The following is a 13,628-nucleotide window of genomic DNA, read 5'->3' on the forward strand; positions in this document are numbered from 1 at the left end:
TCAGGTTACAGTTTTTACAGCTAAGCCAGCCCTGCGCTGTATACATTCCTTTCTCCACTGTTTTCTTAGCCCACTCTCTGCAGCCCTCTCATATCCCCTCCATGCCCACTCCCTCCGTGTCCTTGATTACTCACCGGAGCTTATTTTACCGTGGCACACATAAGCAGCCAGATGAAGGAAACACTGTCGGACTGTATGATCCCTCACAATGGGCACATTGTGTGTCTGGTCTGTGTGTTTTGGTCTGAAATATTGAGGCTGAGAGGAAAACTGGGTCCTTTTGTTCTGAACACTTGATAGAGCAGAATCGAAGAGTGTTCTGCAGGAAATCAATACGCTTAACTTATTTGGCTATTATTATGGCACATACTGTTAATAAGGTGCCGCTTGCAATGCTGCGTTCAGGTTAACACGCTCATTTCTAATGCTTCCAGCCAATGACCTTAATCAGATCAGATACATTATATTTGTTCGACAACTTATTAACTCCCGTAATGTCACACTAACAATGAAGGTATTGAAAGGGAAGCTGCAGCTGCTTTTCATCTATCAGTGGATCTCTGTTTTCCTAAATCAAATCTGTGGACAGCCGCTTGTTGTGTGTGTGTGTGTGTGTGTTGTGTGTGTGTGTGTGTTGTGTGTGTGTGTGTGTGGTGTGTGTGTGTGTGTGTGTGTGGTGTGTGTGTGTGTGTGTGTGTGTGTGTGTGGTGTGTGTGTGTGGTGTGTGTGTGTGTGTGTGTGTAATAGGAGATGATATTCAAGGTTGCGTAATGAGCTACAATCAAACTTGTTTAGCCTTTGAAAGTGTTTTGAGTTTGACACCTTAACCACATCTGCTCCTTCATTCAGTCGCTTCTCCACGGTGTCGGCGGAGATAAAGGACTTGTTGTGGGAGAGGTGTTTTTCCCTATAGCCCAGCAATACAACGGTGTTTTTTACTGACATATCTATGGGAAAATCCACAAGCTACTGCTTTTTCATTTGGTCGGAGATATCTGAGTAAGTGAGAATGTGAAAATGCAATGTCAAGATTATTCGGTCAAAATATTTGAGATTCGGAACGTTATTCTGATAATATACTGTATAAAATATGCTCAAAACTTCTTAATTTGGCATATTGGAACCACAGGAACTTTGAAAATGTTAAGAAAAAAATATTTTTGCATCACGTCTTTTTAACAGAACATCCTTTTAAAGAAAAAAATTAACGACAAAAATATAAATGTAAAGTCTTTTTTTACATTTTATTCCTGCACTGAAAAAACAGGCTGTATTTTTGTTCAAATGTTTTATGATAACAGCTACTACAAAGCTTTCTAAAGTTCCTGTGAGGATATTCACAAATATCCAGATTTAAATTCAATTGTATCATAATCTATTATAATATCCTAGATCGTCCCGTCCCTAGGTGTATATTCATATCCCATCTCACAGCCATGACTGATAACAGTCACTACATTGTGCTTACAAATAAAAATGACATATTAGGCTGCTTTCATCAAATTAAATGTTTAACCGACACGTTAAAATATTGCGAAATCTGTCAATGCATTGAACCCTGAATGATGACCCACGTCACACAGCATCTATCATAAACCTGCAAATAAAACATCATATCTGACTGACATCCCATAATTACTCGGTCTATCTGATAAATTACAACAGGAGACATTTTAATAGATTTTCACAGTCCAAATTGATTTGTGGTAATATTTAGCTCTATTAAAGAATTAGCAAATAAAAACGTGGACAGACAGATGTGTTTAAATGATGCTCATAAATACTCGGCTCCACTGAGAATACCACAAGTGCCCCCTGATAAGAAATAAGGAAATGTCTCCATTGAGAGAGCCTGACCGACTCCATTCCATGTTACTGCATGATCCCTTGTTTCTCTGTTAACCACCAACAAAGCATCTATTGTCATAAAAAAAATGTGTTTTACAGTAAGTGGTGGCACGTGAACGCGCGTGGTATTATGGAGAGGTCTAAATGCAAAAAAAAGGCTTCTTTATCACAGGGTTGTTTCAGAACTCGCTCAGAGCCAGCACCCTCGCGCCTCTCTCTGACAGCCTAAAAACCATCATTTCTACAATAATTCTCCCCAACGTGATCACCTGCAGAGAGCAGATGTGTCTCTGCCCAAATGTGTACAAACAATGAGGAGATGAAGACAAAGCGGACACACATCCTTCCCCTCTCTCTCACACACACAACACACCACACACACCACACACACACACACACACACACACACCACACCACACACACACACACACACCACACACACACACACACAAATTGAGCACTTTCTTTCTCCACAATGAACCGCACAGCTCAGAGCTCAAAAATCACAATATGCACCAAAAAGAAAAAAAGAAACAAGGTGAGGGTGAATATTGGGGATAGGCCGAACACTGGAGACAATGTGCTCCTTTCGAGTGCGTAAAGCTCACAGACGCACATCTGGATCACTACGCCTCTGGCCACACACACGCATAAACAAAAACACACACGCATCGTGGAAATGCGAGCGTGCCCCCCCATTGATGTATCCTAATTATGCACATTGGTCTGCTCTCCTTTGCGCCGTAGTGTAACAGTATTAATAGTAATAGTAGAGGCACTGTTGACGCCTTCACTGACGCACTGGATTTTCCATTAACTCCATGAAAGGCAGGCAGGGCAACACAAACGGATAAATGATGACATGAGGGCGACACACTGTATTCCTCATTGATTCCAAACTTACTACAGGAGCGCTGAATGGGTGCCGCATCCATTGTGCAAGGCGGTAAATACTGCCGCTGCTCATGCTGCCATTCAGCGTCACAATAGAACTTGGGTATGAAAAAATTAATCATAAATCAAAGTTTCACTATCATGCAGCCTATTGCACTTGAGTTTATTTCCACAGAGGAGCAAGCACTCCACGGGTAATCACATGCAAGTGTGCACAGAGCCTGTTTACCTTCATCTCCTCATTTATTTCCCTTTTCACCGGGTGCGCTGGCTTTCGGCTTCTTTTATTTTCCGGAGGTCTGCCCTCTTTTTCCATCTCTGCCATGTTCCCTCTGAGATACTTCTGTCAATATTTGCGGTTGAGGAGGGGGGGTGAGAGAAGAGAGGCAGCTGTTTACAGTCTCCAGACGGCGGATGTCTTGCAGCTTTTCAGCGGCCCGCGTGACGCTGCTGGTGATGCCGCCGAGGGCTTGAGGTGCCCGGCTAAGTCAGCCATCTTCTGCCCGTATCCTCAACGGTCCGTGCGCCAGTGGTGAGCCGCCTCTGTGAGTCAAAGGAGAGGTTGAGTGAGGGGAAAAACGAGACAGGGGGAGGGGCGTGTGCTGAAACATTATATGACGCGTTGGTGATCAGAGGGGGGCTATTTCTTCTCGCTTTCCCATGGACTGCAATCAGAGCAGTCACATCCACTTAACGCTGCTGCCTATGGTGGGGGGCTGTAAGCAGCAAACAGGTGCCCACACACTCTGCAGTCCCATATTGTTCTTCAGGGGAGGCTAACAACCCACTGCTGTTGGTTAAAATACAATCTGGTGTTTTTATTAGTTTCTTTAAAGGTTTAGACACAAACTCAAATTGGAGGTTCCAGAGCATGAGTTTTAACCAAAGGAACTGTGCAGAACCTTGATACTTCACCTCCAAAGGTTCTCACCTGGTTCTACCTTGATTTTTTGATCAAACTTGAGTTTTCTCTCGTGTCTCCACAGTGATTTAAGAATTTTAAAAAAACAAGACATTTCTTGTGTAATGAAAATAATGTGGGTCTGCGTTTAACGACACATTTATATAAAATCTGTAATCTCTCAAACTCTGACATAATCCAAATATCATGTATCCAGTTGTATGCTCAGTGCTTTCCAAACATATGTGCTTTTACTAAATCCTTACCCCCTAATTCCACCAGGAGCGTCTGCGCTGCGCTGCGGCTGCAGCGTTTTTAGCGATCGCGGCCACTCTAGTCAATGGATGCTATTCCACCAGACCCGCTGCGCCGCGCTGCACCGCTGCTCGAAGAGTCCCAGAAGCTCCTCGCCACAAGGAATTTCTAAAAATATAGGATGAATCCTATTTTTGACGCGGCGCAGCGCAGGCAGGAAGTGGAACGTTCATCCAACAACTGCGAGGCTGCACACACGACGCTCCGCTTCCGCAACGTTTTGAAACGTGCCTGGTGGGTTATGACGCAGGAGGAGGTCGCAGCGCGGCGCAGCGCAGACGCTTCCGGTGGGATCAGGGGGTTACCCCTAGTTTCCACCGGGTCCGTCTGCGGCGCGTTACGGGCGCGCCGTGGTTTTGGTCCGGCCTCCTCCGGCGTCATACCCTACCGGGCGCGTTTCACGAACGTTTCAGAAGCATTACGGAAGCGGAGCGTCGTGCATGCCGGCTCGCAGTTTCAGTTGATTTGAGCATATTTCCTGGACAGACTTTGTACAGACAAAGTTAATAATAATTGTAATATCCCAGTTATAAACGACATGAATCAAAGATGTGTTGCTGTATTTTAGTGGTAAAATCATCATAATATTCGATATATAGGCTATAATTTACACAGTGCCTGTAAACCGGAGGAGAACGCTGGCATGTCTCCTCCTACTTGAACGACTACGGAGGGATAGGGTCTGAAAAATGAGTTTGCGTGTGTTATATATGCTATATATGCTCTGAACGTTCCACTTCCTGCCTGCCCGACATTACCTTACAGCTGCGTCGCGTCGAAAAATAGACTTCAATCATATTTCGAGCGGAGCCCAGCGGCGAGACGCTTCTGGGACGCTTCTGAGCCGTAACGCGGCGCGTCTGGTGGAATAGCACCCATTAGAGTGGCCGCGATCCTTGCGGACGCGGCGGCGCAGCCGCAACGCCGCAACGCGGCCGCAACGCGGCCGTAACGCGCCGCAGACGGACCCGGTGGAAACTAGGGGTTAGTCTTTGAAATATTTCTGAACCGTCCAAATTCTGCAAGTTAAGGTTTTACTGCCGCCACAAAATACACCAAAAGCAGCGAAGAAGACCCCTGAGCATGGTTGCCATGGTTGCCCTTCTGTTTATGCCCCGCGTGGATTTAGCAACATGTAGTTCATGTAATTCTCCATGTCCACTTGTTGCTGATGGTTGTGGTAGAGGAGCTGTAGATTTTGCACTAACATCTGTAGCATGGTCAGTAGCTACTGCTACTGACCATGCTACAGCAGTGAGCAGCAGAGGTGGGGAGAGGCGGGGCTATGGCTTCATCGTTATCAGGAAATGATCGTATAGGGCGTACACACGCAGCCGTTTGGCCCCACAGAGCGTTCCGTCCGCAGATCTATCCACCTTGGGACCCGTTATCGTTTTAGGGGTCCGTTTCCGCGGTTCTTTATGGCGTCGTGTGAACGAACGGGCTATATGCAAGAGAAAAGTAGCAGATACAACCCGTTTTGTTCTCGTGTAAACACCGCCTTAGCCTATCAAGTACAATGTGTTGGAACACCAGCCAATAGGAGAGCGAATTTCACCAAGTGACGATTACGAAAGTTAACAAAGGAGTACAATAAAGGCAATTCAACACATTGAACATGGATTGCTAAGAGGCGGGACATTTCTGACACATAAGAGATTGACCAATCACAACAAGGCCATCCAGCTAACCAATCAGAGCAGACTGGGCTCTGGTTTCAGACAGAGGGTGAAAAGAGGTGCTGCAGCACAGGTAGTATGAGAAAAATAAAGAGCTTTTTGAACATTAAAGCATGGAGACACGTCACAGTAGAGACACTGCATACACATATGAACCCTTCATTAACACAATATGTCTTTTTTAAATAAAAAACCGTTGGGTTTAGGACTGATGAAACGATACATTTAAAGACTTCCCCTTCAACTTTGAGAAACTGGGTTGGGCATTTTTCACTATTTCTCACATTTCGTAGACAAAGCGATTAAATCGAGAAAAGAACCAGCAGATGAATTGATAAAGAATATGATCGTTAGTTGCAGGCCATCATTGCACACAGTGTTTTCATCCCGAGAAGATGAGAGAGAGAGAAGTTCTGACATGAGTGCAGATTCCTCTGGAGAGTGTGCTCTCACTACTGGAGGCAGGATTCAAGTATTGATTCTTGATTTCCTGTGGGTGGAAAACTGACCGAGTCTGAAACCAGAATTTAATTTGGCCAAATAAACTGAAACTGCAAGGTCTCAGTGGAGATGGCTTATGGTGTATTTCCCCAATGAACCACCTTATGTAGCTTGGCCTGCATGGTGGAACACCAACATGGAGACAGGAGGGTCAACCGAATCAATTAGTGAATCAAATACAACTAACAGAAAGCCAGCGCAGTTTGGCTATTGTGTACAGAGGTATTATAGTAAAGGCGATTCAATGGGGAATAAACCCACACACACACACACATATTAACACACAGTTTTTTGATCTGCCTTTGCATATTTGAGACATTGTAGTATAGTATGTTAGCAACAGAGGCAGATTTCCTCCTGCTTCATTGGCACATTCACTCTGTTTATGTGTGGTATTTGCAATTAAGAGTAGTAACTGCTCAAGGATCAGTTTTGCTTTGTTCATACAGAGCACACAGTTTCTGCTTTTCTGTGCAGAAGTGAATTATCCACACCAAGTAAAAGGTCTAAACACTGGAATGAAGAATGACAGCAGTTATTGATCTGCCTGTTGTGAAATACCGCTGTGGTTGGGTTGTCAATGGGCACAAAGGTGGAGGGTTCACTTCAAGTCAATTACAGGTGAAGCAGTGTTGACAAGAAACCCTATGTATGAACATCTGGACGTCCCATGCAGCATCTAACACTGACAAGAAGACATGCGGCTGTTATTAACAGTAATTAAAGTCTAATCCAAACACTTAGAATCTCAGGGTTTCTCTTCCAAAGGTTGGTGGTGAAGCAGTGCAGCTCCTGTTTGCTCACGTAACAGTGCTTCTGCTTGAACAATGCTGAGTGACAGCAGTGCTCACTCTTCCTGAAGGTTCCTGGAAGTCACATGTACTACCCTACCACTTCCTGATCCCAGCTAAAGCTACAGTGGAGGAAATGAGTATTTGATCCCTTGCAGATTTTGTAAGTTTGCCCACTTACAAATAAATTAACAGTCTATAATTTTAATGGTGAGTTTATTTTAACAGTGAGAGTAAGAATATCAAAAATAAAATCCAGAAATAGACATATATAAAAGAGAAACATGTATTTGCATTTAACTGTGGGAAATAAGTATTTGATCCCCTTGTACTTCATGTGTTAGTACTTGGTGGAGAAACCACCTTCTGCTTCTTCTTTAGCCTCTCCTGTGTTGCCTTGGCCGTATGTTCAGGGTCATTGTCCCGCTGGAAGACCCACCCATGACCCATGTTCAGTGTCCCGGCTGAGGGAAGGAGGCTATCGATCAATATTTTACGGTACATGTCCTCGTCCTGTCCCCTTAGCTGAGAAACACCCCCAAAGCATAATGTGTCCACCTCCATGCTGGACGGTGGCGATGGTGTTCTGGGGGTTTAGTCAGCATTTCTCTTTTTACTAAATGAACATCATGCTGTATTTAAAAAGTTTTTAAAACTAGTGATTGAGAATATAAAACTGTCAATAAAATGTTAACTGAGGTAAAAAAGTTGTGAATATAAAGATATGTCTAACTATGGTGAGTCGTTAGAGTCCCAGGTTGGAATCCGAGCTGCGACACTTGACTGCACCTTGCCGTCACTCACTCCACCTTCAGTGTCTATGTTAAAGAAATGGCCATTTCCACTGATCATAATTCCATTGTTGAGGTCTACTAGAATAGATTTATACTGTGCAATTTTCCAAACTCACATTGGTTTCGCATACAGCATCTCTGTATAGTGTGTGTATTCACTCTCTCCACTAAACGGCTCGTTGCAGCTCTTGCCCCCCCCTCCCTGTGAGCCCAGTGTGCTCCGATTGGCCGGGACCAGTCGGGACGTTGTGAATCGCGCTAAGCTCCGTGGAGGTGTGATTTCCTTGTTTAGCGATACACAGCGAAACACAGCGAAACTCACCCTGAGCACACACAAAGTCACAGCCGAAGTAAAAACAATAAGTGTGGCTTGATATTGAGAAGAAAAAGGTTGATAAACGCTGTGAGAATGGGTCTGCAGAGAGAATGTCGCCGCGATCCCAACTGTCTGTTATCAGCCTGCAGCAGGGAGGAGAGATTAGCAGAGCTGCCTGCACTGAGTGTGTGAGGAGGAAGTCCGTGGATTGGTCAATTTGGACCAATCAGCGGGGGCTTAACGTAACGGCTCCGCGGACGTAACGTAACGGCTCCACGGATTGGTCCATTTCGTTCCGGGGACGACATGAACATCATGATGTCCCCTGAAGAATCAAAATGGACAGTGACGTGTCTCCAACGAGGCGTTTTGGGGAGGGAGGTATTTTCTGTTTTTAGAGTTTTACTCCCGACATGGTGTACTTTAGGGTTTTGACTCTGGCAGACCGTTTACATGCATAAAAACCTTCATAACACACAAGGGGACGGCAATAACACCGGAAAAGCATGACATGTCACCTTTAAGGCGCCCTTAAAAGGCAAATATTCCTTGAAAAGTAAAAAAAACATAACTTAAGAACATGAATGATATCTTAACTCAAGAAGTTTTCTAACCAAAATGTAACCGTGCTCTGGCAGACTTAAAGTAAACACTGGCAAACACAACTGTAGCAATTATCCCAACTTGAAGGATGAAACCCTGTGTAGAACAAGTCAAGAAGAAAAACCTTTTGAACAAATGAGTTGGAGCATAACCCAACTCCTGTGGCTGTAAAACAACCGCATCACAGAGACAAAAAAACACAGCATCTCTCTGTCTCCCTTTCCTCTCTGCCATCCTGTCCTCTGTGTCACGCTACTACTTTGAGAAAGTGGGAGTAATATTAAGGGTGGAATCTAATCCCGGTTGGCGACTCATCAAAGCAGCGGCACCAGCTCTGGCTCTGGCTGAGCTGGGGAGGTGAAGGCTACCAGAGGTCTATATACCACACTAAATGTATAGCCTTTTGATTTGGTTTCACACATACAAAATCCCTTTTTTATATCAGTGTTTATTCATCCCAAAAGCCTCAGCGGAACAAAGGTCAGCTGGAAGTGCAGTTTCTGCTTCAGGTTGCCAAAATGATGTTATTATTTATGGAGTTACAAGGGTTTGAAAAAGGCAAACATTTGATGAAACCCACGCCTCCAGGACTTATTATATTGTTGCCCATTTTTAACCCTGACCTTTTGTTTGCTGCCAAGATCAAGTTGAAATCCCCTCCGCCAAACTTTCAGTCCATGTCAGGGTTATTTAAAAACAAAAAGGCAGCGGCACCATACGATCTGCTTTTGGGTGCTCATTGTCCCCAGAGAATGAGAACTATTAAGTGATTCCCACAACTTTTTCTATAGAACCATCTCCACATCAACTTGTCCACTTTACACAACAACAACAACAACACCACCACCACCAACAACAACAACAACAACGTAATAGACTGACAGCATAAAAGCTCAGTAATGCTGCCAAGAAGACAAAAACACTTTCTATTTAGTGTCACCATCAGATTACAAATAAATCTATGCGTTTTGATTGAGCATCGTCCATTCCATCCCATCTCTGCTTCTTATCCGGGGTCGGGTCGCAAAGGGAAGCAGTTCCCTTCCAGGGGGGTATACTATGAAGGCAGGATTTTCGCTTAGCCGGCTAAATTCAGGGAAAACTCCGGCTTCCGGTCATCCGAAGCTGGTTCTCTTTTTAGCAGGCTAGATCTCCATGGTAATATGCTAAGCAGCTAACCTGGTCGGGACCAGGTTAGGTTGCAGGCTAAGAGCTCAACTCAGTGAAAGCACCGCCTGCTGACCAATCAGAGCTCAGTGTGCGGAGTTTAAAAGCGATCAAGTCATATTACAGGAGAAAGGAAATACAGAAAAACTGCCGTCGCAGGAAAGACGGCCGGCAAAAATCACCCGACTGTGTGAACGTGAACATTAATAGAATATCACCTCCATCTTCAGAGCAATCTGACTATTATAAACATTAGCGTTAAGAAAGGCTTACTTAAATATCGGCCACAACATAAGTAACCGGATCAGAGTACATTAAGTACAGTCCGCGGCATATCACTTCATAATGTATCATATATCTCCTTATCTGAGTCAGCTTGAGCCGTATCTGGCCGTGCAACACTCACAGTGTCACAGACTGGATGCAGAAGTATTATTTTAAGCAACACATTAAGTTGACGAAACACTCGAGTCAAATGTAATTAAAGTCAGATCGTGTTTTAGAGACGGGGCAGTGATATCATAAACCTGTTAATGTACGCATTCAAACACTTTTGCCAGCTGTATTCACCTTGCAGGTGCAGCTCTGTGGCTTTGATCCTGGAATAAAGTGTTTAAGTCATGGATGTTTAAGTTTAACTTCTTCATATGTCTAATATTATAGTTGAATTTTCATTCAGGAAGTATGACGCTGCGCTGTCAGTACGCTTCTCCATGTTTGTGATTGGTCGAATGCTCCAAATACCACCCCTTTCATGTGAACGCGCACCTAACTAGATAGGACACGGCTGGCTTGAGCGATCCACTTGATAACCAGCGTCGTAGTACAGTTTAGCGAGAGCGCGTATGTTTTGGATTAGGCCAACCGGCTAAGCTCAACATATCCAGTGTTAGGTTGAACCAGCTTCGTAGTATAGGCCCCCAGACCCGGCGGCAGAAATAGGTCTCTGGGCGGGCATTTGATGTACCAGGGCGGGCCCACTCCGAAACTTACATTTCCCGGGAAAACTGAATTGTGAAAGAGCTGACATGCTGAAAACCCAACGCCTGCAGGGGGGTCTGGGGAGATTCTCCCACAGGAGATTTTTTGAAATACTAACATAAAATACACATTCTGGTCCTCTCTTGAGAAGAAAAATAAATACATCTATTACTACACGACATATTTAAAAAAATGAATGCCATTTCAGTTTTTTGTTACTTTGTTCTGAAAGCTGAACCTGCTGCTCCTCACAGAGAGAAGAGGGAAGAGGCTGGAATTACTTTACATTGTGGATAAGGGTGGAAAGCCCCCATTGTTCTGTGTGTCAACATGAAAGACAGCCCACACATCAATCATCAAACCGTGGGGTCTTATTTAATTACGTGTTGATTTCTATCAACACGTAATGTTTTTTGTATCGATGTATATAGAGATGTACGACAGCAAAAAATATTCTCCGTCGGGACTTTCTGCAACAACACCACGTCGTTATCTTGATTCTGATTGCCAGAAGACATTATCAAAGATGTTATCTAATGTTAGCTAATGAGAAGATGATCACTACGTGACAAAGTTTTCAAACCGTTTCTAGTCTTCGGTATTTCCAGACAAGTGACTGCTGAAATCAATCTTACTAACTGCGTCTGTGCAATTTACTCCGAGCGAGTTGGCGGACTTTATTTAGCTTACTTTAAAAGCCATTTATTGGTATGGCTGGAGCCTACCCAAGTATACCCTGGCGCCTCCACTGAACATAATAATAAAACAATTAAAATGTTGTATTCAGCCCTGATTAAAACAGCGGGCCCAAATCCTGGCTGGTCGGGCCCAAATCCTGGGGCCCGCCCATGACGCCGGGTCTGTAGGCCCCTGGTCACACTCATTAGCTCTGACTGAGGGATTCCAAGGTGCTCCCCCACCTGGGTCTGGGTCTGCCCCTCGTCTCCTCCCAGCTGGACGTGCCCGGCACACCTCACTAGCTGTACCACCTCAACTGACTTCTTTCTACGCAAAGAAGTAGAGGTTCTACTCCGAGTGCCTTCTTTTATTTACACATGCTTATTTAAACATCAAGGACATTGTGCTCTTCGCTCTAAGATCACCTTGTAGCAAACTTAATAGTCTTTAAAGGGAATACTTCACCCCCAAACGAGCTTTTGTTAATCGATGACTCACTCACTTGTTCTTGTAGGACTCACGTAGAACGAAGATTCGGAAAACTGAGAAACCTGTTTTTAAATTGAAGTGAATGGAGGCTGCGTTAAACAACTGCAAACAAACAACTTATACATCTGTTTACAAACTCTCACACAACTGTTCTGCATAAACTGTCTCACACTTGCACAGGCGTGTTACTCGTCTTGTTGGGGGTTGTACGTTCACCATGCGAGACAAATGATGTCTTCTTAAAGAAATCAAGGTAACAGGTGGAAAAATACCCTTGACATAATGAAATGCTGTGTTTAAAGCGCCCTATGTAACTTCTGAAAGAAGACATATCCTACTCTTGCTGTAAATATAGATAATATACTTGAAATATGTCCATATTATTTCCTCTAAATGAATATATTATTCTAAGAGAAGCCTACTTGTCATACTGTTGGAAGGAGGCACAGCTACAGATGATGAAAGCAGCATACCATATATTAGCCTCTCAGTAGAGTGGTGCAGGTATGAGTCCTAAAACCTTTCTTCTGGTTCGCTCAATCAAAGTCTAGGATTTGTTGAATGGATTTTGGTTAGGTTTGTTGTTGACACATGCTTAAGAGATTGTTGTTTTTTGTTCTACAACATAAAATATGTCAGTAAACACTGCGCTGTTGAATGTCAGAAGCTTCTAGGTTCACTAAAAAAGAAACCACTAAACGTCATTGGAGTGAACACAAGTCTGTCTTCAGCCTAGCGGAGGTGATGCTGAGCATTTCAACTGTGATGTTCATTTATAGCCTACATTAGGTTCTTACTTCTAGCGATTGCATTTAAAAAATGATAAAGTGTTGCAAATATGTGGAGACTGAAAGTATCGTGTTCAACAAGACATGTAAATACACATGTGTTGGCCACAAAGCTTATTTTCTGCTATAATTCAAACTATAATGGAGGAAGTGGCTTTCTGTATGTGATCCCTGCAGTACTCTATATTCTCACAGTGTGATATTTGAAGATTATTGTGCTCAATTAGGACCGTTTGTGCCATCAGCTTTGAAATCGCTCTGCTAAAGCGTTTGTGCACTGAGGGTGTGACCTCTAATATGACAATATGACAATATGTTGTAGCATTTATACAAACTTTTAACAAGACGAAACCATCAGCAGAGAAACACCCATTTTGTCCTCGTTAAAGACAAGATGGTGGTTTAACAGAGTCTGTGCAGGACGATGATACTTTCACAACAGATTCACGAGCTGATACTTCTCTGCCATATATTCAGCAGTGGACACTGATAAAAATACATTTAAATTCTCTACAGTCTTCCCCTCAGTTTCCCTCCAGTAAGACCCATTGGTGGCCAGCAGGGCTTGTGGGAATGATGATGGTGGGAACTGGATACCTTGTGGACAGAAACCAGAGCAGGTCACTGTACACCGTGATAACATTCCCGAATCCACATGCCAAGTTTCCCCTTTGCCTCCTCCTTCTCCACTTTTCCACTCCTCTCCTCCTCTGCCTCTCCCTCTCTCCTCTGCTTTCATTCCCCTCTACTTTCCTTGATATCTGATCTGGCGGAGACACTCAGGTTACAGTTTTTACAGCTAAGCCAGCCCTGCGCTGTATACATTCCTTTCTCCACTGTTTCTTAGCCCACTCTCTGCAGCCCTCTCATATCCCCTCCATGC

The 13,628-nt window shown here is 43.9% G+C and overlaps 1 protein-coding gene across 4 annotated transcripts in view; it reads right to left on the reverse strand.

The window, feature by feature from the left end:
- The window catches only part of sobpa (sine oculis binding protein homolog (Drosophila) a), a 46,850-nt gene extending 43,574 nt beyond the window's left edge, over positions 1-3,276 (reverse strand). For all 4 annotated transcript variants that reach the window (XM_034110772.1, XM_034110771.1, XM_034110770.1 and 1 more), the window contains exon 1: positions 2,972-3,276. In XM_034110772.1, coding sequence (XP_033966663.1) covers positions 2,972-3,067 — 96 coding nt within the window. In that variant the 5' untranslated portion in view covers positions 3,068-3,276. The remainder of the gene's footprint in view (positions 1-2,971) is intronic.
- Between the last annotated feature and the right edge of the window lie 10,352 nt (positions 3,277-13,628).

This window comes from Pseudochaenichthys georgianus, chromosome 22 (genome assembly GCF_902827115.2).
Source record: "Pseudochaenichthys georgianus chromosome 22, fPseGeo1.2, whole genome shotgun sequence".
In the NCBI taxonomy this organism is placed as follows: domain Eukaryota; kingdom Metazoa; phylum Chordata; class Actinopteri; order Perciformes; family Channichthyidae; genus Pseudochaenichthys; species Pseudochaenichthys georgianus.